The sequence below is a fragment of the Haliotis asinina genome, chromosome 7 (genome assembly GCF_037392515.1).
Source record: "Haliotis asinina isolate JCU_RB_2024 chromosome 7, JCU_Hal_asi_v2, whole genome shotgun sequence".
In the NCBI taxonomy this organism is placed as follows: Eukaryota; Metazoa; Mollusca; class Gastropoda; order Lepetellida; family Haliotidae; genus Haliotis; species Haliotis asinina.
The window spans coordinates 12896657-12924574 of NC_090286.1; the positions used below are offsets into that span (position 1 = coordinate 12896657).

Here is a 27918-nt window from a genome sequence, read left to right on the forward strand (position 1 = left end):
TGGACGGGGCTGACACTACCCTTATGGCAACCAGCATGGGACTAGGGGCGGCAGGCGTTGGATTATTAGCTACCATCGTGGCTGCACCTATAGTGCTAGGTATTGAAATAACAGCTGGGGTGGCAGGGTTGGCAGGGTTGGCGCTTAAGTTAGTATCACGCAGACTTAATCGTAAGGCATTGAAACACGACGAGATCAGGGTTCTGGCCGAAGCAAAGCTGAACACAGTGAGTGAGCGAATTTCCACGGCACTCTCTGACAGTAAGATCTCAGAAGAGGAGTTTCGTTCAATCCTCTCTGAACTCAAAAAATATAACGGAATGAAACAAGATATTCGATCCAAGTCTCGTAAGTCTGCTATCAGCGAGGACGAGAAAAAAAAGTACATAGAACAGGGGATACAAAAAGCCCAGCAAGCCTTTATTATGAACACCAAAGAGATCGTAGGCGGTTCACGTTAAACTGTTTCATCGATATAAACGTGACATAGGCCGCCAAAGTGAGGTATCTATACCAGCCGGGGGAACACGAGGGCGATAGCCGTAAGCGGGCCACCGATCCTATATGGTCAGTCAAAACTTACAACATAGATAAAGTGGATATGAAAGCCGACGAACCTAACTTGTACTACTTGAGGGATGGGCCGGGTAGGGGGTTTGTAAGAGAAGAATTATTGATCGTACCGTACGGCACAGTGTTACCTCCAACACACGTTAAGTAGTAGGGGTAATAGTAGCAAGAGCTAAGGGCCCAACCAAAGCCTTATTTAGTAAATAAGGCTTTGTAGAGACATTTCTTGAAAGTGGTCCAGAACTGTCATTGTATATACTACTTGTATTGAAGATCAATTTCGCACACGCTCACAATACACCACATACATCTGGATGATAATACAACTCAACACAGCTTATGTCATGCTAAACTGTAAGAAAGCCTAGAGACAGACAAACAAGGGTTTACACTGGGAGTAACATCCCACAATATTTGACTTTTGACTAAGTTGAGAATTCATCCATACAGTTTCTCTCCTGTACATATAGAACCCACTGTTGCTGTAGTGTACAAACCCATTTATCTCACACATATCCTTATACAAGTTTCAAACCCATTTATCTCACACATATCCTTATACAAGTTTCTTCTCTATGTAACTACTTACTGGTTTGACAAGGCCATGGAGACAGTTGCTGAGGGTTAGCATCAGCTCATCATTCACAACCAAGCCATCGCAGACATTCTACAAAACAGATACAGTTTACACTAGCTTCCACTTCATGTACATAATAACATCCAAGGATACACATTACGTACTGATATCATGGGGTTGCTGATGATCAAATTCAGCATTTTGAGGTATTAGGTAAGGTATTGTTCTTCAAAAATCAAAATCCTTCAACAGATTATCAAACTGTTGGTCTCTAACTGGGCAAAGCTGAAGGGAAATAAATTACAATAGTGAGTGAGTGAGGTTAACACCACACTCAAAAAAATTACAGCTATATGGCTGCGATCTGTAAATAATCAAGTCTGGACCAGAAAATCCTGTGATCAACAGCAAGAGCATCCTCACTTATTAAATCATCATATATATTCAAGTAGGACAACAAAGATTCACAGCTTACCACAGACATGATTGAAGGGCTAAGGTCAAGGGTGAAGGCCAGGCGGTATCGAGAGGCCAGGAAGGTCACAATGGTCTGAGGGGTGATACACACACTGTAGGTTTGGCCTGGCCGAAGCGGTGGCTGGCCATCTGGTGGCACCACTGACAAGATAGATAACTCTTCCTCTGACTCCCCCTACATGAACAAAATATAGGAACCAATGAAATTTTCATTACAAAATTTTTTTTTCGGATTCATAATTCTGACTTTTATGAGAGAGACTTGAGATTTTGAACATTCTAAACTCACCACATGTTCTTGGGGGGTGAAGGGGATGACAGAGTTCAGATGCTGAAAGTACCATGATGCTCGGATATTTCTGGAGATCCGACATCCACGCCTCATTAACACATACACATCGCGAGCATCTAAAACCTGGAATTGATAGGACAATTGATGACAATGGATTTGAATGTAGATGCTGTAACCATCAATATTAACTTCCAGCAAATTGACAGTTAGGTATTTAACGCTTTGAGTTGTTTTTGTAGTGATCAGTGCTCCCCTACTCGTACATCGGGTTTCATCGGACTGGCCATCCAGTGATACTCATATGTTTCCGGGTGTGATCAAGGCACGTGTTCAACTTACCTGCCAAATCTGACAGGTGATGGCTGACAGATCAAAATGGACAAGGACGAGACAAGATGCACCTTATAATCACAGAACAGAACTTCTGATCTCCCCATCCATGTACACTTACTCAGCTAGGTAGGCGCCTTTCCCTTTCACAAGGCTTTTAGCACAATTTCAACAGCAGTTTTGTTTCATTTTCATCTTCAATATTCATCTGATATTGATAGCAAAGTAGGTTCAGAACAGAATATTATTATTATTATTGTTATTATAAAATGATGCTTGCAATGTCAAATATGCTTTGTCTATAGGCACAACAGCAACAATAACATCAGTTATACTAAAAATCAAATACAGAAAACGTTACTGAGCCTTGAATGTTTCAAAAGCAACTTTACAACACATTAGCAGCAGATAACCATGGTAAGACTTCCACGCACACAAAGTCATGACTGAACAATAAACTGACATGCACTTATATCATTTATAATCAAACCACATTTGTGACAACAAATGGGAACGTGTAACAAAAACAATGTGATCGAATACTGGACAACTTTCGCTCGTAATAGGACTTGACTGACAAACGCACAAAATGATACGTTTCTTACAGTATTTCCATCTCCTTCACTTTGATGGTCCATCTTATATGTATCATCAAGATGTCATTATGATCTAACCAACAAAACAATGGTAGATGTAGCGTCAGGTCAAACATCACCGTGCATACATTTCACCTACGGCCTTGACCTTTCTGGTGATCACGTAGAGTCTCGTGGTTTCTTGGTAGGGGAATTCCCTACCTGTGGTTACCCAGTCTTTCCAATCACTATTACAGGTAAGACGTAATTTTATATTTTAGCCAAATGTTCATCGATATGAAGTATTTGGTTATTTTTAAAATTTTATCATTACACTGTATTACAAGTGAACGGTTACTGGAATTATATATAACAAGAATGACTTAGAAAACGGCATCTTTCAATATACCTTACTTACTTCCATGAACTAGCACTTTCATTTTGTAATTTAACTTTTTGACTTTACTTTAGAAATAACACATAGCAGTCAGTTTTGGATGACAAGTAGAGGTTAAACTGTATGTATAAATGTATAAATAGTGTACAAGTTCATTTGTTTCTAATGTGGGATCATACAGGACTTAAAGTTATTTGAAAAGTGTTTGTGAATTCGACATAGAATAGTTTACAAAGTACGGCATTTTTAAATGATCAATAAATCTTACCACTTCTGATGAAACATGCACTGTTGTTTTCATGTTTGTTGTTAAGATATAATTCCTGGAAGATATACATACTCTAGTGATATAACATCTAAAATATAGTTGTGAGTAGTGATGGGGGCTCCATGTTCTTGGTACCTTTTATCCTTTCGTTTGTACCAGGTTAATATGTGCACTTGTACTGCAAAATATAATCTTCCTCAGAAGAGCGTAAAGTTTACAAGTATATCAGTGTGGTATTTATTAATGTGAGTTATGTGATCTGAATTGAAATCAGTATATTTCAAAACTCATTTTCATCACTTCACAGTCTTGTAATCTCCTATGGCTATTTCTTTACATATATACTTTTAAGATTTCACAGTCTTGTAATCATCTGTGGACATGTATTTGGCTATCTGGTTTACATTTCACAGTCCCTATCACTGAGTCTTCAAGACAGAAGTGCTTGACATGCCTCTAGTTTCAGAGCTAGCCTTGGAGTATGGATGTCTGCACCCTGGCTGCAGTATCTTTCAGTCACAGTGCACCCCTTGCTGGGTTTTGGTGTTACAAAGTAATGGGCTTGTGTTAAGTTTTACTTTCAAATGCCCTTGGAAACACAGTGCCATATTATCAGGTATAATAGCTGTGTAGTGTAGTGAATCCTATTATAAGAATACTTTAACCTTTTGTTGGAACACGGTAAAATTCCTCTGAGGTGTATTCAATTTTGGAATTATTCATGGTAGACTAAGAGTCTTTTAACTGTGTTTATGTATCCCTAATCGACTATCTTTTGATATCCTTGACTTGTCATTTAGACATAACCATCTAGATTATAAGTTATCTCACTTATTCATTAATTGACTCCTATGAAATTAATACCTTGGCTTTGAGTAAATATTCCTGAAAGCCATGTAAATCTTCTTAAGCACTCAAATAAGTCTCAGTGTATTTTGTAAGATGACAAATTTTAGGAGCAATGTAAATCTCCTTAAACTCTATACACTTGTGCATGGTGATATAAGCACTCAAATAAGTCTCAGTGTATTTTTGTAAGGGGTTGGGCAAGTTTATGCCTCAGGTGTGATACCACATTAGTGGCTTGTTATATCTCCATTGTGTGAATACGAAGATTATATTTAAATTCTATTTCTCATGTTCATTGTTACCTCAGATGTAGCTCTGTTATGGTTATAATAATAAACCTCAGATCAAACGTTTGTTCTTGAAGTTGTCCTTTGCCACAAGTTGGAACCAAGTTACCGATATATATTTGAACCCGTGGTTAAGTTTATTTACGGACCTTCCTCTAGTTAAAGTTGTTTAGATCAGCACCGTAACAGTAATGAATACATATATAGCGAGGTTAAGTTAGTCGTTGTCTCATGCATGATAACTTATCCAAAACATATTTTGTATTGATACAATACAGAAACTAGAAGGTATGAAGGACTGTCAAGCTCTGTTTGTTTTAAGTGATGGTAATTGGAAGCAGTGTCCAGACAGAAGTAGTTCAAAATGGTGAGATAAAATATGGGTACTATCAATGTATCATTTCTAATTTTAGTTGCTATTTTGACAGTCTTCACTCATAAATAAAGGGAATATATTGGAAGGATTGTTATGATATGGGTCTCGGGTCCAAGTGAGGGTACCAATGAAACCCCTTATCTAACTGGCATGCTGGTCTGCTTGGAGGAATTAACTCAGCAAAGAGTCCGAAGTCACAAGAAGCTAATTACAATTTTATTAACAAGAGACAGAGTAACAAGGGTGGCCACAGAGAGTCGGTACAACCCTCTGGGCTGAGGGCTAGAGCTGACCTGTGTTGGGAGTCTAAACCCTACTGATGGACAAATGGAGGTGGGGACTATTTAACTACAGCTGAAACAGTACAAAGATTATGATTTGCTGACTGATACAAAAAATGGGTGTAACCTACAATAGCCAGTGAAATACAGAATAAACAAAATGGGGTGTGTCCTACCAGAACAACTTTCATGACCAGACACGGGGAGTACTTAATCTTTTAATCCTGTTCTAAGTGGCATTAATCTTGTTGGCACATTTCCTGGAAGCTTGATTGCTTACTCTGAGCTGGATCTTTAACGAGCCTCAACTGGTGTTTGCATAATGTTATTTTACTGTAGGTGATGGTATGTTTACCTCATCGAAACAGTTTATTTAACTGTCTAGACATAACCCTTGTCTCAGTGAATGGTTTGTCTTACAGTGGCGTTCTGATTACCTCAGGCTAGGATTTTAACTCTGTGAAATTGTGTCTTAATAACTTATTCTATCTACATAAGTTATAACTTTTTCAGTAGAAATCTATGAGAAAAGTTTTATTACTTTTGACAGGAGTCTTTGTCTAAGCTATTACTGATACACGATGAAACTAATATTCCATATTTATATTTTCCTAATATTTGAATGCTAATGCTGCTTGTACTGGTTACAATTAATAATGAATTTTGGTATGAATTATCATTTCATGATAGGATACTCCAGTAATTTTGCTATCTAGCAAATGACTTACACTATCAAGTAACATTTTTTTTGATAATCCGTTCTAAACACTTAATCAGTATTAATGTCAAAGTGACTGGACGATGGTCATTATTTACGTCAAGATTATTCCTTTCTGGAATAGGGATGCTGGAGGTTTTCTAGAGGGTGGGGATTACCACTTAACTAACTGACTATTGAAACATCTTCTGAAACATGACACATAGCTGCTTTCCATGTTCTTTCAAACCAGTACCAGGTAAGTTTTCAGGGCTGCAAGATTTCCCTACTTTGAGTTGTTTAAATGACAACAAAGCATCACTTCTTATATTAATATTATTACTAAGCGATGAGATGAGGGTATAGATGAATACATATTGTCAATATCATTGGCAAAATAATGATAGTCAAATCTGGCATAAACTGAAATCAATAGATTAGCTAAAAAATAATTTCCTTGAACATCAGTACACTGCTGTTTTTTGTTACTCCTATTTACAGATTTAAGTCCTTGCCAAACATGTTTCAGATTGTTTGTGATAAACCTTTTTTTCAATTATACATTTATATTCATCTTTATATTTCGCTGCTTCACATAAAATATCCCGTTGTATTTCTTTAACTTTGTCAGTGTTACCTGAACAAATTGCTAATGTCTTTTCACTCAACAAAGATTTGGACTTGTTTGTTAAACACGGTTTATTTTTAGGGTAAACTTTGATTGCCCGAAGAGGAATAATGCAATCAGCACAAAACTTGGTGAAAAGTTCAAGTGTGGAGTCATGATTGGGGATACTAGTGAGCCTTGCTAACATTTTTAAAACTTGTTTAACTCAGTTATAATGCTTCATATGCTACAGATTGTACTGCTATGATAAACACTATATCTATATACTGGTTTTTCAAATATTTTAGGTGACCATGTCCACAACATCTGATATCCAATTTCACCTGCTGATGAATAAGTGACCTCCAAAATGGATCAAGATGACTTTGATATGGATTCCTACTGTTTTTATGAGTCAGAGGATGATTCTCTCTACTCTGATACAGAAAGTGTTCCTGATTTGCCAACACAACCTCTTCCTGATGATGGTCCAACACAAGGCCCTACTGATGGTCCAACACAAGGCCCTACTGATGGTCCAACACAAGGCCCTACTGATGGTCCAACACAAGGCCCTACTGATGGTCCAACACGAAGTCCTACTGATGGTCCAACACGAAGTCCTACTGATGTTCCAACACGAAGTCCTACTGATGTTCCAACACGAAGTCCTACTGATGTTCCAACACAAGGCCCTACTGATGGTCCAACACAAGGCCCTACTGATGGTCCAACACAAGGCCCTACTGATGGTCCAACACAAGGCCCTACTGATGGTCCAACACAAGGCCCTACTGATGGTCCAACACAAGGCCCTACTGATGGTCCAACACAAGGCCCTACTGATGGTCCAACACGAAGTCCTACTGATGGTCCAACACGAAGTCCTACTGATGGTCCAACACGAAGTCCTACTGATGTTCCAACACGAAGTCCTACTGATGTTCCAACACAAGGCCCTACTGATGGTCCAACACAAGGCCCTACTGATGTTCCAACACAAGGCCCTACTGATGGTCCAACACAAGGCCCTACTGATGGTCCAACACAAGGCCCTACTGATGGTCCAACACAAGGCCCTACTGATGGTCCAACACGAAGTCCTACTGATGGTCCAACACAAGGCCCTACTGATGGTCCAACACAAGGCCCTACTGATGGTCCAACACAAGGCCCTACTGATGGTCCAACACAAGGTCCTACTGATGGTCCAACACAAGGTCCTACTGATGGTCCAACACAAGGCCCTACTGATGTTCCAACACAAAGTCCTACTGATGGTCCAACACAAGGCCCTACTGATGGTCCAACACAAGGCCCTACTGATGTTCCAACACGAAGTCCTACTGATGTTCCAACACAAGGCCCTACTGATGTTCCAACACAAGGCCCTACTGATGGTCCAACACAAGGCCCTACTGATGGTCCAACACAAGGCCCTACTGATGGTCCAACACGAAGTCCTACTGATGTTCCAACACAAGGCCCTACTGATGGTCCAACACGAAGTCCTACTGATGGTCCAACACAAGGCCCTACTGATGGTCCAACACAAAGTCCTACTGATGTTCCAACACAAGGCCCTACTGATGGTCCAACACGAAGTCCTACTGATGTTCCAACACAAGGCCCTACTGATGTTCCAACACGAAGTCCTACTGATGTTCCAACACAAGGCCCTACTGATGTTCCAACACGAAGTCCTACTGATGGTCCAACACGAAGTCCTACTGATGTTCCAACACAAGGCCCTACTGATGTTCCAACACAAGGCCCTACTGATGGTCCAACACGAAGTCCTACTGATGTTCCAACACAAGGCCCTACTGATGTTCCAACACGAAGTCCTACTGATGTTCCAACACAAGGCCCTACTGATGTTCCAACACAAGGCCCTACTGATGTTCCAACACGAAGTCCTACTGATGTTCCAACACAAGGCCCTACTGATGTTCCAACACAAGGCCCTACTGATGTTCCAACACAAGGCCCTACTGATGTTCCAACACAAGGCCCTACTGATGTTCCAACACAAGGCCCTACTGATGTTCCAACACAAGGCCCTACTGATGTTCCAACACAAGGCCCTACTGATGTTCCAACACAAGGCCCTACTGATGTTCCAACACGAAGTCCTACTGATGTTCCAACACGAAGTCCTACTGATGTTCCAACACAAAGTCCTGCTGGTGTTCCCGCACAAGGTCCTACTGATATTCCAAAACAAGGTCCTTCTGATGTTCCAGCACAAGGTCCTGCTGATGTTCCAACACAAAGTCCTGCTGATGTTCCTGTTATTCCTCAGACAGAAAGTCCAACTGATGCACAAAGACAAGTTTCTTCTGGGAAGGCAAAGGAAGACCAACCTGCATTGCCAAAACATACAGGTCTTACATCAGATGCTGACGGGCATGTCATTCATTCCCAGGAGCCTCATGGTAGCAGTCTTCAAAGGGTGACTGAGGCAGGCTCTTCTAATCAGCATTTAGATGGATGGCATGGAGCTTTAGATTTCAAGTCAGAGCAAAGTGCAGCAGGTGAGAGTAATACTGACTGTTTCGTCAAGAGATACCTTAGAAAACTACTGTCATGATTGCAATGTACTGCTCCTCAATGAAATGTCATGACGCAATAGAGAAGTTGGTGTGCCAATTCAATCTGAAGCTTGTTTGTCCTATTCATTTCTTTTGGTGTGTGCACAGAACATTTAGGTGATTGACATGCTTACTGTTCTGCTAAGAAATTCCTAACATTGCAATTAGTACAAAACAGTGTTTAAGTACAAGTAGCCACATGTGCTTTAGTAGTGTTTCTGTCATTTGGACATTGGACTAGACCCATACAACATTAGTCATTACTTAGTTTCTTGTTCTTGTCATAGGGAGGTAAAGATGGTGGGTTTTTCTAGTGCAAGAATGTAGCCTGTGCAATTTGCAGCATTACATTTACCATTGTACTGCACAAGTACTGAAAGATCTGGAATTGGCATTGGCTCTACACTGAAAACAAATCACATTTAAGTCCTGTTGAGAAAACTGTAGATTAAGCAGTACCTTACCATGGTACTCTCTCACAGAATGTTGCCTGTGCAATTTGCAGCACTACTGATAATGATTCATCAAGTTTGGCATTAGTCGTCATAAATGTGTATGTGTGACCTAAGTTTAATGTTATGTTTATTCATGTGGAAACAATGGTAATGGGAACAACAGCTAAACTGAGTTTCCTCACTGATTTTTCTTCCAGCTCAAGGTGCACTGTTCAACTCTACAAGCAGAAACCCAGTTGCTAATATCTTCAACTTGGCCAACAACACTGGGGTTACAATCAATACAGATAAAAGTAAGGTGATCTGTGTATATTTACATATTCTAAAATATATATATTACAATTCTAAAATATTCCTAGCTGTATGTAGGATTGATTCCATAGGGTTTATTAAATAATCTCTAATGCTGGGAAAAGGTATTTCAGTGTGTGTCCCTGAATGGCTCAACTTGATTCATGACTAACAGGTGATAACTGGATAGCATAACTAACTCACACTGAAACACATTTTTGGAAAATGGGTTGTCATTCCAAACAGGTGACACTGCACACTACTCTACTATCCCACACTGAAAAACATGCTGAACAAGGATTGTCAGTCCAAACAGGCGACACTGTATACTACTCTACTATCCCACACTGAAACGCATGTTGGGCAAAGGTTGTCATTCCTAACAGATGACACTGTACACTACTTTACTATCCCACACTGAAACGCATGTTGGACAATGGTTGTCATTCCAAACAGGTGACACTGCACACTACTCTACTATCCCACACTGAAACGCATGTTGGACAATGGTTGTCATTCCAAACAGGTGTCACTGTACACTACTCTACTATAATCCCACACTGAAACGCATGTTGGACAATGGTTGTCATTCCAAACAGGTGTCACTGTACACTATTCTAACTGATTGAGTCAACCACAATAATTCTCAGTGTATGTCATGACCAAATCAGTAATATTATTCCATGCTACAATCAGATGGGGTTTTTAATGCATTTGTTCTATGCCATATCTATTTTCACAATTTGTTAAATTTGTCCTGTCACAGTACTTGCTTGTACTTGATTGACAGCTGAGTGGAAAGGAACTGTTTTGGGTTACACCTTATGGCTGGTGCAGTTGGTTTGTTGACCTGGTACATCTTGTCAACCCATGGTCATTAGCTCTGCCTGCTCGAGGTGATATACTCCTCCAGCCACACTCAGACCGACTACCTACATCTCCACTGGCATTCAGTCTTTATATCTGATGCATCTACAAAGATTATTGCAAGGTGCATAACATTCACTCTCCACTGCAGTTTCTGCCTTCACCTTTGAGGGCATCCCCTTTAAGACATTCTTCCTAGTGGCATATGCTACAGATGCTTGGATTTCAGCCGAGTGTGATATGAAAAGGCAGCACATGATAGCGTTTCCCTGGGTCTTCACTTGGATTTCAACATGACGAATCAATAACTTTGTCAACCGGATCGATTGTTTACCATTCCACCATCAACCATACTGGGGCCAGATGACACTGAGGACCTTTAGCTTTGGCCAGTCAGAGCTCTCAAAATCTACATTGCTGCTATTGTGCTGAGTAGGTGTCTTTTCATATGCAATATACAGCCTTATCAGCGGAAGTTGGGGTTGACCAACCTACATACACTTTTGCTGGTCTTTAACCTGCTGCTGCATTGAACCCACATGACTCGGGCCATACATGATGGCACTCCAGAACAACTGCTCTTTGACTTCCCTTTTGGAGGACACTTTTGTTTTTCAGTCTAAGACAGTTTTTGCCTTCCAGTATCTGCAGGATGTTTTGTTAATGGACACATTGGGAATTCATGAGATTGGTCTGCCCGTTAGCCCTGACACAGCAACGGCTCATCGGCTCGCCAATGCTTATAATAAAGTGCCATCCTACGACCGCAAAGTTTGTGTTACTTTGTAATTAGCGAATAAAGTTATGCAGAATCCCTTATCTTCATTTTACTTTCATCTTCGGCATAGATCATCCTCACGAAGCTGTAAACAGTCTTCACTGAATTGTTATAGAGTCTAATTCAGGGCAGCCATCATCCAAATATTTCTAAGAAACACCCAAAACTATGTAGCCAGATTTAGTTATTATTATTCAGTCTGCGTTCTTAATCTTTATCACTACCGCAGAGTACATTGTTTTGTCAGCTACCTTGTTCCTCTTTGTCACTCCCATTAATTACTGTATATGACATTTATGGCCTTTATTGGTCACCCCCCAAGGCTGTGTCCATCATCACATCAACTGTAGAAGGAAGTACTATTGTTTCTCTATCTGTCCATTGTTGAATCTTTGCCTGTCCATTGTTGTTAAAAATTGCATATATATGTATGATCACATCTATGTGAGATGTGAGTGTGGAGTCCGGCATTCCGACTGTCTTTGCAGGGACGACCGCTCGCAGGATTATGCCGCTCGCAGGAAAGGCCCTGGAGTTGAGCTGGAAGTCCGCTCACCTCATTCATGTATACTTGTTTGTCACATCTTGTGAAACCAACTACAGAAGTTCGAACTGAACTATGCCTTCATCTTCATCAACGTACTCGTTTGTCTTCGTCAACGCAATTCTCCAGTCATCCTATCCATTAGCCGATCCCCAGTCGACACACCAACCATATAAGAACGCGTTGACAACTGGTGGAGAAACAAGGTAGGATGACTGGAGAATTACTTTGACGAAGAGAAATGAATACGTTGACAAATTCTAATTCTCATGACTGACGAAACATTAAGTGCTCTGCAGTAGTGATAAAAATTAAGAACGCAGATAGAATAATAATAACTAAATCTAGCTACATAGCTTTGGGTTTTTTTTAGAAATATTTGGATGATGGCTGCCCTGAATTAGACTCTATAACAGAATGACCTATTCATAGACTTAGAGACTAGTCTTAAAGCTTATGTTACAATGCAGATGCCATTGACACTCATGCTTACCGACCTCTATTATAGTGAGCAGTTGTCCAGTTTTACATATTTTTTATTCTTTCACTTTGCAATATTATCTCGAAAAAGCAATTCATGCGATTCCGACTCTCTTCACATAACGTATATATTGAAACAGGAAACCTTGCCAGTTTTGTGATGGATTTTATGAATTCTTCTTTATGAAGAAGTCTCCCCTAAACACTGCTATGTCAACATGCCCTTTAGATGGTTAAGAAATACAAGTATAATTGGTCTATATACTTTAGTTTGCGCTCAAAGTTGTTTTCAATGTCTGTTTATTTTCAGTGTTGAGTTAAGCTAAAGCATTTTATTCTCACTGGTTGAAACTCATTCCCTTCCTTGTTTCAGATGTGTTGGATACACAGCTTAGAAACATCATTGGTAGGTAACTTTTGTTCTGTGTTTTGTGCTTTAAATCTTTTTCTCATCCATTTCATTTCTAATTCTATTTTCTCATGACTGACAACACAGGAATATGTTCAAGCAACTCCAGTATCTATTTCATTTTAGACATGTTGAAAAATCCGTCGATGGATATAAAGCAGTAGATATCTTTTAACAACTAAACAAAGTTGCAATAATGTTGAAGAATTTTGAAAATATGTTATTGAAATTCAAGGTAGTAATTAACACAAGGATGACAAGAAGTATTACTCCTTCTGGTAGAAGTTTCATTATCAAGCTTTTGCTTACTTCAAGATTGAATTAATTGTTCCTTCTAATCCCCAACCATCCATTCATGAAGAAGATGATCAAAATATAATTTACACTTCTTTGGAATAGAAAACCCAATAAATTGGAGCAGAAAGTCTGATAAAAGTGAAATACTTCTTGTATGAAAAATTTGATGTAACTGAAGTGTTTTCACAGTTAATTCTCTGAAGCTTATATGAGAAAAAACAGAAATCAGTGAAATCATTTATGGACAGGCATTGTAACTGACTCCATTAGGCGTCGACCTGTGATGGTCACGGGGTAGAATAGGCCTTCAGCAAACCATGCTTGCCATTAAAGTTGATTAGGCTTGTCATTAGAGGTGACTAATGGGATCAGGTGGTCAGGCTCGCTGACTTGGTTGACACATGTCAACGGTTCCCAATTGCGCAGATGGATGCTCATGCTGTTGATCACTGGATTGTCTGGTCCAGATTCGATTATTTACAAACCGCCCCCATACAGCTGGAATATTGCTGAGTCCAGCGTAAAACTAAACTCACTCACTCACTTCATTAGGCATCACAGACAATACAGGTTTAATCGTTTAGCTTTTAAAACAAACACATCACCATTGGTAAACATTGAAAAATGATGATCTTTAAGGACAAATGGTTTGATAGTGGTTCTGTTCATGCACTTTAATAACCCTAGGACTTCTGAGTGAGTTGAGTTCCCTCATTTTAAGAGGTTTCGTGCCCTTTTTAGTCACATGACCGACCATGCTTGTCACTCTCTCTCCTCCCTCTGGAGAAATCTACAATTGTCGATTAGGTGAGTGCTCTCACGCACAGCACTCCAGCAGGAAGGATTTGCCACATGCTTCCCTGGACACTACAGATCAAGAAACGGATCATCATCGCCATCGGACACAGAGTTACATCCTCGTTGGAGCATGTGGAAGGAGCAATAGTTTACTAGAGACCCATGCAGCGGGAGAGAGCATTCGGATGTTTGCTGCTGGGACAACACTCTGACAGAGAGACTCTCAACTGAAGGATTCGCGCATGGAAACAGATAGACAGAGGTCTTCAGATAGAGAGATACTTCACAGACCATTATTGGATGAAGATGGGGACACCATCTTTTTAGACTCAGAAGTAACGTCTTGAATCACCAACGGGTTTGATCTGGAATCGCCATCTAAGGAATCTAATGAAGCCTCACCTGTAAAATGGTGGATGAAAACTTGATGAGACTAACTCACCTTCCCTCCAATCAAACTATTCTCTACAGTCCCCGACAGTCTCAGTACGGCCTTTACTAAAGCTATGAAATATCAGAATCAACACATCTCACCATTTAATGCTAGAAGATTTCCTCTCAGAACAGATTGTATAAAGTGGACCCTTTTTTGGATTGTCACGGTCCCAGGTTATAAATGAAGCATTCCAGATTTAAGAATCTGACTACGGAAGAGGGTAGGATGATCTTGTTGCCTCTGCTCATTTAGAGGCACTCTCCAAGCGTCTGGTGTCATCATAAGCGGGACTGACTGTCTTTAGGAGAAAAGGATTATTGTCTACATGTTCCTGGAGCGAGAGATTTACCAGGCCATTTCTAAAAGCCCCTTTGTCATCATGGTCAGTCTTCCATAGAGAAACTGAAGAAATCACCAGGACTGTTACACAGGAGACAAGAGAGTCCTGTGCAGCCATCAACAGTGGGTGGACATCTAAAACAGCATTGGCAAACATGGGGGATTTCTCAAGACAGCTACATCTCACGGATACTATGGACATGCTACTGTTGAGTGCTACACCACAGTGAGTGAGTGAGTTTGGTTTTACGCCACTTTTAGCAATATTCCAGCAATATCACGGCGGGGGACACCAGAAAATGGGCCTCACACATTGTACCCTTGTGGGGAATCGAACCCGGGTCTTCGGCGTGACAAGCGAACGCTTTAACCACTAGGCTACCCCACCACCCCCAGCTACACCACAGCTGACAAGAGACTCGATTATTGTTAATTATGCAGAAGATCAATCAGTGAAGCTAGCTGACACAATAAAGTCCCTACTAGAGAAAGGTGGAGTCAAGGTATAGATCAGCACCATTTCATGCCCGGATTCTAATAGGATGGCTTGTCAACCTTCTAATTCTGAGTCAGAACCGAAGCTGGATCTTGTGTTCCTTGGAATACAATGCATCATGCCACTAGTGTGTTGCTACTGGGATGGGGAGCCCAGCTCCAACTGCAATTTGAAAATGGACAAGTCAGGAATAACTTCTTCACATTTAAGTCAGTTGGAGGTGAAAACTGTAATCAATGCCTTACTACACTGGTCATGTGTACTGACGAACAAACTACTCTTGGTTCACATGGACAACTCCACAGTAGCATTCTACATAAGCAGACAGGGATCAACAAGATCATTTAGTCTACATCAGCTCTCCTTTCAACTGTTCAACATCATTGATGATCTGAACATCTACATAAAGGCATGTTATGGCAGATACTCCATCTTGTCCACTACAACCATCTCCAACAGAATGGATGTCAGTCAGACATTAGGATCTCCACACAGACCAGTTTCTGATAAGATTCAATAAACAGACACCAACATTCATATCTGCAATGCTGGATCCACTTGCATGTGCAACAGATGCTCTCAGCATATTATGGGAAAGACTGAATACGCTTCTGTCTCCAGTTCTACTGCCACAAGTAAATAAGAAAGTCAAGCAGATGACAATGCTGCAACTGATTTTGGTCATGGCTTATTGGTCTGCAAGAAAGAATGGTTTCCCATACACACGGAAGAACTATAAAGTCCATCACTAAGACTACCAGATTGACAGAACTTTCTCGTCCATCCGCTCAGGGGAATCTGTTGTTCTAACTTTACGTATTGACCACATCAACATTTGCCTGAAGAAGAGTGGATACTCCACCAGAGCAGCAAAGGCTGTACCTTTGCTCTATGCAGATCAACTCGCATTCTTATGACAATCAGTGTAAGAAATTTGAGACATATGCACAGCAGAAGACCTTCACAGCATCAAAGGCTTCACATCCTCAAGTGGCGGAATACTTATGTCAGCAGCACCTCAGGTGTCAGAAACACATGCACTGGACATAATTTGACTCTGGACATCATGATATCATACATCTAGAACAAAGATGGGAGTTTATTGCAAAGAATCAACTGCCAAGTCTACGGGACAGACAATTCCAAATCCCGACATTATCAGTCCTTGGTACAGAGGATACTCAGGACTCAGGACTGTGTGCTCTGTCAGAGCCTTGAATATATGTCTACAAAGGACTAAAACAAGGAGACAAAATTTCTAGCTCCTATTCATCCCATTATCTTCTGAGACACCACCAAAGTCTAACGGACAACTATCTCAGTTTGCATGAGAGCCATAATGCTAGGGATGTACAGAGTAGCAGGACTTGAACCTCCATGAGCCTCCAATCCACACAAAGTCAGAGCTCCAGTGTCTACACTGGAGTGCTGCTTTTGGAAATCTGACACGGTGTTTGCCAACCACAACCTCAGAAGATGCAATATGGGCCACTCGTAACTCAACAACTAACAGTAAATCTCACCTTTTATCACATGACTTGTGGAGACCAATGCTCTGGGGAGTAAATGGTTGAGACACAGGCTAGCTTGAGTGATTATAACCCTGTTCTTGTAAACAGAAGATACTTGTACATGAAATAGGGTCGCAACTTTGTCTTGATGGGAAGATCTTGACATAAAGTTGTATTAGATTTATATATCCACACAAAGATGTCAGCTGTCCCTTCACAAAAAGAGAAATCTGACATGCTGTGGTCCCCTTGGAGTTAGCAGATGGATGGTGGAAGAACAGGGTCAATTTAGTCCTGTATAAGTTCCCATGGGGGGAAATACAAGACAAACTGTAAGACTAGATGTCTAGGATGTGGACTGACTCACCACTGATTGCATCAGATTCTGTTAGCATAATAAGCATGAGTCAGGATAAGGAAAAATATGTAATTTTCTGAGTAAAATTTATATTTTATGCTTATCCTGACTCGTGATGTCAAGCCCTCTCAAATGACTAGTGGCATGTCGGATCATATTTGGAGAGATTGCCAAGCATTGATGGTGAAGTGACCTAAAAGGGTGCCAAATGGAGGCTGCTCAAGAGTGAGTGATTGTACGTCCTCTTCGAAAGAGGGAACTTCAGGGGATTTCAAGTGTTCCACTATCATTTTCATAGAGGGAGGCGACAAGCATAATAAGCATGCATCTGGATAAGTATAAAATATCTTTTTTATTCAGAAAATTACATAAATCTATGACATCGCAAACCATCAAGAAATATACATATATTTTAAAATTTTTTAACGTAATTTAAACATAATTTACTCCACAACAACTAGCATAATCAAATCTAAAGTTCACAGACAACAAACACATATACGCTCTTGCATTTACCATGCACAAACATGCACACATAAGGGAAACAGCACCACAAAACCCTTCCTCTCACTAGACCACATATAGCTTGCTTCATAGAGACATACATGCACATACACACACCTTCACCCAACTTCCTTCATCCGTATCTGTAGCATTACTTTACACTTATAAGCAGATTCACAAGATTGTTAGCATACATCACTCCACCCAACTACCCCTTCATGCACACATTTTCTCACACACAGTATACACAACAACCCACACATGAACGGCTTAACAGGCAACACAACCATTAAATGCATTTTAATTAATAATGTGTGCATTTATATTGTGCTAAACTCCATTCACAAGGTGAATGCTCTTAGCGCTAACAGTCAAAGCAAGGCATGTTATTACCCCGGATAACCCAAGCTACCTGTAAGGTGCAAGAACGTTGTAGTTACATTTTCTGTCACATGAACAGAGGCAATTTTGAACAAACTCACTTGCTTAAGGTGAGATCACATGAATCATATGTGCTTCATTGTGGAATAGGACTGAAGCCCTAGAAACACTCAGGAGTCAAGCTGACAGTCACCTATTCGAGCACTGGCCATGCCCATCATTGCTTAACTTCTCCTGACTGTGACCTGAGCTCTATGCACAGGACCTCACACCACCACACAATTTTTGGGTCACACAAGAAACTATTATTTTATACTGTGGGCACTGTTCTGGTCGGCATCAAAGTTTCATCTGTAGAAAGTTCCATGTTTCATCTGTAGAAAGTCTCAACAGAACGTGTAAAACATGTCACGAGAAATGAGAGGTAACCCATCAGAATGCGACAGGCCAGGAGGAAATGCAGTGTTATCCATAGTGGTCTGTGATCCAAATCATATTGCGCTTTTGAGCATCCCATTTTTCCCCAAACCCCATCATGCATACCATGAGATAACTTAGCAGGACCTAACAAAACTTGACTATTGGAACAAAAATGACCCCAATCCCATGTTTCACTATTTTTAGGGGAAACAGGCCACCGTGGCCTCTGGGAACATAGTGTAACGCAAGCATACAAGGTACCCTTCACACCTGGATGGACTGTGTCCCATAGTCACAGTACTTTGTCAAAGTTTACTGCTACATGTATACCCTCAACTATGCAAGTATTCATGTGGGCATCATCTGTATTTTTTACCAACAAATTTGTGGGTTCTTTAAAGTGCACAAGAGGTTGTGATAACACTGACAGTGGAGCAGCATCAGAAATGGGCTTCATGCATTTACCCATATGGGGAATTGAACATGGATCTTTGGCATGATGAGCAAACATTTAACCACCTTTGACAAGTCTGAACTTAATAACAACATCCTTCATTGTTACAGGTTAATCAGTGAAAAAAAGGTAGAACCGCCTTCTGTTGTCAAAAAAGTAATGCACTTGAAGAAATGTGCAATATGTATAACTGGTTCAGGGAATGAAAAGTTCTTATATAAGAAATATGTGTATTTATTTCATTATGTTCATGCCTTTCTTGTGATTTAGTATAGAACATAAATAGATGTTAGTATTTACATCTGTGTCCAATATTTAAAAATCAATCTGAGTTCTTAATGTTGATGCCTTTAACGTGCATAACACTAACTTCTGAGACTTTGCTGCTTGTGTATTCTAAAATTGTCTTGACATCTCATCCTACCTGAGCAACTTTTCTGCCACCAAGGTGCCTGGTCTTAATTTTAAAGGGAGGGAGAAATAAAATATCAATGACCAGATAACATGCAAAATGAATTTTGATAAGTACACTATTTTTCTTGTACTTTTGCAGATCAGAGTAAACTCTGTCTGAGAGATTTGAAAGCAATACCATTTGTGAAGACACACTTCATCACACAATCTGAAAAGTTTCTTCAGACAAGAGGTGTGGTTATTCTCACCGGCAGATCAGGTGATGGAAAGACGTCTGCTGGTTTGCACTTACTGAAGAGTATCTCAGAACAAGAATCCAGAAGCCCTGTAATACTGACTGACCCCAGTCAGTGGGACCATATTCCAGTGCAATTTAATGAAATGAAAGTTCAACACATGTTTGTTGTTTTGATAGATGATGCCTTTGGAAAAACGAATCTGGTTCAGGATCTGGTGGACAGATGGAGCAAGAAATTCCCTATGATGATCCCTGTAAGAGATAGTGGAATTGTCAAACTGATTATCACAAGCCGTTTAAATATACTGTCAGCATGTGTTGTTAAAATTACTTTTCTGAAACAATGTCAAAGTGTCGATTTCTCAATCATTGAGGAAAACCATGCACAAGAAAGGTTAGCAATTCTTCAAGGTCACTTGAATCTGTTTGGAACTGACACCTGCATTGACATTATCGAGAAACAAAGGATTGTCCAAAGCACTGACTTGATGGGATTCCCCCAGTGCTGCTCCGTCTTTGCTAAAGATAAATCACTCCATCTCAAAGCTTCAAGCTTTTTCTCCAAGCCACTGAAGTGTTTATCAGAGAGTATAAGAAGTCTGCCAGATGCTGATCCAGTTGGTTATATGGTGTTGTTGTTGGTATTTCTTAAAGGTGGGGAACTACACAGGAGCATTTTGGATCCATTTGACCGATCAAAAGAAGACAATGACCTCCTTGAGAAGCTAATGAGTTTAAGAACTTGTGACATTCATCAGTTAGAGAGTAAAGTCAAGACTATGTGCCCAATGTATCTTACCTTTGTAGCAAATAAAGAAAGCTACAGGTTTGTACACCAATCAGTAATGGATGTCGTTTCCATTCAAGTCTGCAAAGAAAAACTCACAACTGGTCTCAAGTTCTGTACCCTTAGTGTTTTACTGGAATACGTAAGAACATCATCAACATCAGAATCTGACCATATCATATTAATCCCCGAAAATAAGTTTGGTACTCTTTCTGAGAGACTCACACAAGAATTGTTGTCCACAAACCAGGAACTAATCATTACACATCCAGCCTTTCAGGATCCTATGTTTTGTCAGTTTCTGATTCATAGTTTCTGGAAAGTTGAAGACAAAATGAAAATTGTAAGGTTTCAGAACTGCACCAAAGAAGTCTTCACAAAAGTGTTTTTCAGTGAGCAAACAGTGGAAAGACTTTCAGCTTTGGCTGTTGGTATTACAGAGGACATTCCAGCTTTACATATTGAAAATGTCTTGGTTCTACGCTTTACTTCTGTCTTGTGTTACTTTGCACTCAGTGGCTGCAACCTTATAGTAATGGATCTGCTTGCAACAGCTGAGAACTGTTTATCAGAAGTGGAGTTGACCCAAACAAGACAAGAAATACTGGCCACTTCTGTATATAAGGGAAATTCACCACTGATTAAAGAAATGTTAAAGAAACAGAATTGTGTATCTGAAGACTGCATAGTTGCAGCATGTGCTGCTGAGACGGCTTCTGATGACATCATGGATAACATTGGTGCATCCATCATGAACATTTTCAAGTGGCCACTGCTGGCATTGCTGTTCGAAAAGAATAACTGGAAAACTTTAGAGAAGCTTGCTCACTTAATGAGTAAAACAGACAAAGGAAGAGAACTGCTTGTGCAGCTGTCCAAATGCTTCTTATTACAGTTTCATAATGTGACACCCCTATTATATTTGAAGACTTTGGGGCGTATGAAAAACGATGCACCTTTAGAATTGTTACCATTATTTGACAGTCTTGGTATAAATTGTTCCACAGAAGAACTGGTACTTTTGGCAACAGGATGTAGAGAAACTTATCCTCTATCAATGATTCATGGACATGGTGGAAACCTTGCATGTGCAACAGGTAGAGGCGACACACCACTGCATCTTGCAGCTCACATAGGCACTGCAGAGATGGTTGAATATCTGTTACAACTCAATGCAGACAAATCAATAAAGAATTCATATGGATGGCTTCCACTCCACTTTGCTGCTCAGTCACACATAGAAAGTGAAAAAAAACTTGATCTCCTCCTTGAACCTGAACATGTATCTTCTACCACAGAGACAGGAATGACGCCTCTTATGTTGGCCTGTAAGGCGGGGAACATCTTGTGTGTTGAGTCTCTGAGACAGAAGTGTAATAGTCCTCTTGGAGATCATCCAATATATGCTGCCATTCTTGGTCTCTGTGAAATATGTACTGAGAGCAACCTGCAGAATCATCATGGCTGTCCTGTATTCATAAAGAAATGGTTTGATATCATTGACATTCTCCAACATATTGGTTACTCATTCAGCCAAAAATATGAAAATTTAACTCCCACTGAGCTTACCATTCGTTTAGATAGGGTGGATATTCTGAGGTTATTCCTAGAAAGATGGCCCTTTCTTCTTGATGAACTGAAGGGGGGTACAGCTAACATATTCAATAGAAAAGGAACATGTGCCAAACATGAAACACTTCAGTATCTCATAGAGAAAGGTGCCAATGTTAATGCAAACGATAAGAATGGAATCACGCCACTTCATGTAGCAGTTAAGCACGCCAAACATGAAACTGAAACTGTTGAGTATCTCATAGAGAAAGGTGCCAAAGTAAATGCAGAAGATAGGAAAGGAGTCACACCACTTCATGTAGCAGTTAAGCATGCCAAGTACGAAACTGTGCCGTATCTCATAGAGAAAGGTGCCAGTGTTAATGCAAACAGTATGAAAATATTCAAACCACTTCATGTAGCAGTTAAGCATGCCAAGCACGAAACTGTGCCGTATCTCATAGAGAAAGGTGCCAGTGTTAATGCAAACAGTATGAAAATATTCAAACCACTTCATGTAGCAGCTTTGCAAACTAAACATGAAACTGTTGAGTGTCTCACAGAGACAACAGACAAGCAAGGAGCCACACCACTTCATGTAGCAGTTCAACATGCCAAACATGAAACTGTTGAGTATCTCATAGAGAAAGGTGCCAGTGTAGATGCGGAAGATAGGAAAGGAGTCACACCACTTCATGTAGCAGTTAAGCATGCCAAACATGAAACTGTTGAGTATCTCATAGAGAAAGGTGCAAATGTTAATGGAAGAGATGAGAAAGGAGTCACACCACTTCATGTAGCAGTTAAGCATGCCAAACATGAAACTGTGAAGTATCTCATAGAGAAAGGTGCCAGTGTTAATGCAGAAGATAGGAATGGAGTCACACCACTTCATGTAGCAGTTCAACATGCCAAACATGAAACTGTTGAGTATCTCATAGAGAAAGGTGCCAGTGTAAATGCGGAAGATAGGAATGGAGTCACACCACTTCATGTAGCAGCTTTGCAAACTAAACATGAAACTGTTGAGTGTCTCACAGAGACAACAGACAAGCAAGGAGCCACACCACTTCATGTAGCAGTTCAACATGCCAAACATGAAACTGTTGAGTATATCATAGAGAAAGGTGCCAGTGTAAATGCGGAAGATAGGACTGGAGTCACACCACTTCATGTAGCAGTTCAACATGCCAAACATGAAACTGTTGAGTATCTCATAGAGAAAGGTGCCAGTGTAAATACGGAAGATAGGACTGGAGTCACACCACTTCATGTAGCAGTTCAACATGCCAAGCATGAAACTGTGAAGTATCTCATAGAGAAACGTGCTGCTGTAAATGCAGAGGATAAGAATAGAGCCACACCACTTCATCTAGCGGTTGGGCATGCCAAACATGAAACTGTTGAGTATCTCATAGAGAAAGGTGTGAGTGAAATGCCGAAGATAACTATAGAGTCACACCACTTCATGTAGCAGTTGAACATGCCAAACATGAAACTGTTGAGTATCTCATAGAGAAAGGTGCCAGTGTAAATGCAGAAGATAGGACTGGAGTCACACCACTTCATGTAGCAGTTGAGCATGCCAAACATGAAACTGTTGAGTATCTCATAGAGAAAGGTGCCAGTGTAAATGATGAGGATTGGACTGGAGTCACACCACTTCATGTAGCAGTTGAGCATGCCGCACATGAAACTGTGCAGTATCTGATAGAGAAAGGTGCAAATGTTAATGGAAGAGATGAGAAAGGAGTCACACCACATCATGTAGCAGTTAAGCATGCCGCACATGAAACTGTGCAGTATCTCATAGAGAAAGGTGCAGATTATGATTTTATGCCACATGGCATCACAACGCGTTTTCATCATGAAACTCTTCTGGGTCTCAGAGATAGATATGCTCATTTATATCATAGAGAATGGTGCATGACAACAGCACTTCATGCAGCAGTTGAGCATGCTAGACATAAAACTGTTGAGTATCTCATAGAGAAAATAGAGGAAGGTGCCAGTGTAAATGCCAAAGATAAGAATAGAGCCACACCACTTCATGTAGCAGTTGAGCATGCCAAACATGAAACTGTGAAGTATCTCATAGAGAAAGGTGCCAGTGTTAATGTACGGGATATAAAAGGCGTCATGCCAATTCATGTAGCAGTTCAACATGCCAAACATGAAACTGTTGAGTATCTCATAGAGAAAGGTGCACATGTTAATGTACGGGATATAAAAGGCGTCATGCCAATTCATGTAGCAGTTCAACATGCCAAACATGAAACTGTTCAGTATCTCATAGAGAAAGGTGCCAGTGTTAATGTACGGGATATAAAAGGCGTCATGCCAATTCATGTAGCAGTTGAACATGCCACACATGAAACTGTTGAGTATCTCATTGAAAAAGGTGCACATGTTAATGTAGGGGATATAAAAGGCGTCATGCCAATTCATGTAGCAGTTCAACATGCCAAACATGAAACTGTTGAGTATCTCATAGAGAAAGGTGCACATGTTAATGTATGGGATATAAAAGGCGTCATGCCAATTCATGTAGCAGTTCAACATGCCAAACATGAAACTGTTCAGTATCTCATAGAGAAAGGTGCCAGTGTTAATGTACGGGATATAAAAGGCGTCATGCCAATTCATGTAGCAGTTGAACATGCCACACATGAAACTGTTGAGTATCTCATTGAAAAAGGTGCACATGTTAATGGAACAGATGGGAAAAGAGTCACACCACTTCATGTAGCAGTTGAGCATGCCAAACATCAAACTGTCGAGTATCTCATAGAGAAAGGTGCCAGTGTAAATGCAGAAGATAGGAATGGAGTCACACCACTTCATGTAGCAGTTGAGCATGCCAAACATGAAACTGTTGAGTATCTCATAGAGAAAGGTGCCAGTGTTAATGTAGGGGATATAAAAGGCGTCATGCCAATTCATGTAGCAGTTCAACATGCCACACTTGAAACTGTTGAGTATCTCATAGAGAAAGGTGCAGATGTTAATGGAGGAGGTGTGTATAGAGCCACACCACTTCATGTAGCAGTTAAGCATGCCAAACATGAAACTGTTCAATATCTCATAGAGAAATTTGCAGATGTTAATGGATGAGGTGTGTATAGAGCCACACCACTTCATGTAGCAGTTAAGCATGCCAAACATGAAACTGTTCAGTATCTCAAAGAGAAAGGTGCCAGTGTAAATGCAGAAGATTACAATCAAACCACACCACTTCATGTAGCAGTTAAGCATGCCAAACATGAAACTGTTCAGTATCTCATAGAGAAAGGTGCAGATGTTAATGGAGGAGGTGTGTATAGAGCCACACCACTTCATGTAGCAGTTAAGCATGCCAAACATGAAACTGTTCAGTATCTCATAGAGAAAGGTGCAGATGTTAATGGAGGAGGTGTGTATAGAGCCACACCACTTCATGTAGCAGTTAAGCATGCCAAACATGAAACTGTTGAGTATCTCATAGAGAAAGGTGCAGATGTTAATGGAGGAGGTGTGTATAGAGCCACACCACTTCATGTAGCAGTTCAACATGCCAAACATGAAACTGTTGAGTATCTCATAGAGAAAGGTTCAGATGTTAATGGAAGTGATGAGGAAGGAGTCACCCCACTTCATGTAGCATTTCAACATGCTAAACATGAAACTGTTGAGTATCTCATAGAGAAAGGTGCAGATTGTGATTTTATACCACATGACATCACAACACAATTTCATCATGAAACTCTTCTGGGTCTCAGACATAGATATATCCATTCATATCATAGAGAATGGTGCATGACAACACAGCTTCAGGCAGCAGCTGAGCATGCCAGACATGAAACTGTTGAGTATCTCAAAGAGAAGAGTGCCAGTGTAAATGCAGAAGACTTGACCGGAATCACACCACTTCATGTAGCAGTTGAGCATGCCAAACATGAAACTGTTGAGTATCTCATAGAGAAAGGTGCCAGTGTAAATGCAGAAGACTTGACTGGAATCACACCACTTCAAATAGCAGTTAAGCATGCCAAACATGAAACTGTTGAGTGTCTCATAGAGAAAGGTGCCAGTGTAAATGCAGAAGATTGGACTGGAGTCACACCACTTTATGTAACAGTTGAGCATGCCAAACGTGAAACTGTTGAGATTCTAATAGAGAAAGGTGCCAATGTTAATGGAAGAGATGAGAAAAGGGTCATGCCACTTCATGTAGCAGTTAAGCACGCCAAACATGAAACTGATACTGTTTAGTATCTCATAGAGAAAGGTGCCAAAGTAAATGCAGAAGATAGGACTGGAGTCACACCACTTCATGTAGCAGTTAAGCATGCCAAACATGAAACTGTTGAGTGTCTCATAGAGAAAGGTGCGAGTGTAAATGCAGAAGATAGGACTGGAGTCACACCACTTCATGTAGCAGTTAAGCATGCCAAACATGAAACTGTTGAGTATCTCATAGAGAAAGGTGCAGATGTTAATGGAAGAGATGAGAAAAGGGTCATGCCACTTCATGTAGCAGTTAAGCACGCCAAACATGAAACTGAAACTGTTCAGTATCTCATAGAGAAAGGTGCCAAAGTAAATGCAGAAGATAGGAAAGGAGTCACACCACTTCATGTAGCAGTTAAGCATGCCAAACATGAAACTGTTGAGTATCTCATAGAGAAAGGTGCAAATGTTAATGGAAGAGATGAGAAAGGAGTCACACCACTTCATGTAGCAGTTGAGCATGCCAAACATGAAACTGTTGAGTGTCTCATAGAGAAAGGTGCCAGTGTAAATGCAGAAGATAGGAAAGGAGTCACACCACTTCATGTAGCAGTTAAGCATGCCAAACATGAAACTGTGAAGTATCTCATAGAGAAAGGTGCCAGTGTTAATGCAGAAGATAGGAATGGAGTCACACCACTTCATGTAGCAGTTGAGCATGCCAAACATGAAACTGTTGAGTGTCTCATAGAGAAAGGTGCCAGTGTAAATGCAGAAGATAGGAAAGGAGTCACACCACTTCATGTAGCAGTTGAGCATGCCAAACATGAAACTGTTTAGTCTCTCACAGAGAAAGGTGCAAATGTTAATGGAACAGATAACAAAAGGAGTCACACCACTTCATGTAGCAGTTGAGCATGCCAAGCATGTGTTCATGACATCGTCTGTTGACACAGTCTCTACCATCACTTCGCCCAAGGAGATAATGAGATTCATCACTGAGCCATATGCGTCTCAGTTTGCCAGGTTCCATGGCAGCACCATGTTACACCATCTCACTTGTCAACATCAATGTAGTCATGACAAAGACGGGGTAACTTTTGGACGTTTTAGCACATATTCCTACTTCTTGGAGATGGTTCCTCATTGTCTGATCGGACACTCTTCAGGCTCCGAACTGTTCTTGTGCTGTGTGGTTTGATGGCAGTCACATAGGTGGGTTACCTGGATGTACCGATCTTGGGCAGTTGGGTGACTCTAGGTCCTCATGATCTTGGACGGTCATTTGTTGAATTTGTTTGACAAAATCAATTCCACAATCGAGTTACTGTGCTGGGATGAACGTTGAAGATCCTTAGCACCTCACTCTTTCATTCGCCAGCTTGCAATCGTCCAATTGCCTGATTTCAATCGACAGCAGTGAGGAGTCCTATTTTCGTGTACAGTGCTTGCAAGAAAAGAAACATACAAAAACATTTTTTGGTGTTATACAGTTTTGTGGCCAACAGTATTTTCTTCTGGGTAGACCAGGTTAATCTGCATTTCATGTTTGAGAATCTTTGCCCACACGGAAGATTTTGATTGGTTGATTGGGTGATCTGCTTTAATATGATCATACCTTGTGTCTGGTGGTTTTCACTGCATTCTGAGAGCTGATGATGGGAGGTAGAGTTTGAGAAGACACCAAGTTTTGTTGTGAAATACTTTCTACTAGTTTAGGGTGT

The 27918-nt window shown here is 40.5% G+C and overlaps 1 protein-coding gene and 1 pseudogene across 1 annotated transcript in view; one reads left to right on the plus strand and one right to left on the minus strand.

Moving 5' to 3' along the window:
- The window catches only part of LOC137291626 (KICSTOR complex protein SZT2-like), a 114771-nt gene extending 111768 nt beyond the window's left edge, over positions 1-3003 (minus strand). Inside the window, exons 1-4 of the mRNA XM_067823033.1 lie at positions 2852-3003; positions 1914-2039; positions 1623-1799; positions 1160-1237 (exon numbers count right to left, since the gene is read on the minus strand). Coding sequence (XP_067679134.1) covers positions 1160-1237; positions 1623-1799; positions 1914-2039; positions 2852-2884 — 414 coding nt within the window. The 5' untranslated portion in view covers positions 2885-3003. The remainder of the gene's footprint in view (positions 1-1159; positions 1238-1622; positions 1800-1913; positions 2040-2851) is intronic.
- Positions 3004-3055: 52 nt separating this feature from the next.
- On the plus strand, positions 3056-27057 carry LOC137291628 (uncharacterized; annotated as a pseudogene).
- Positions 27058-27918: the final 861 nt, after the last annotated feature.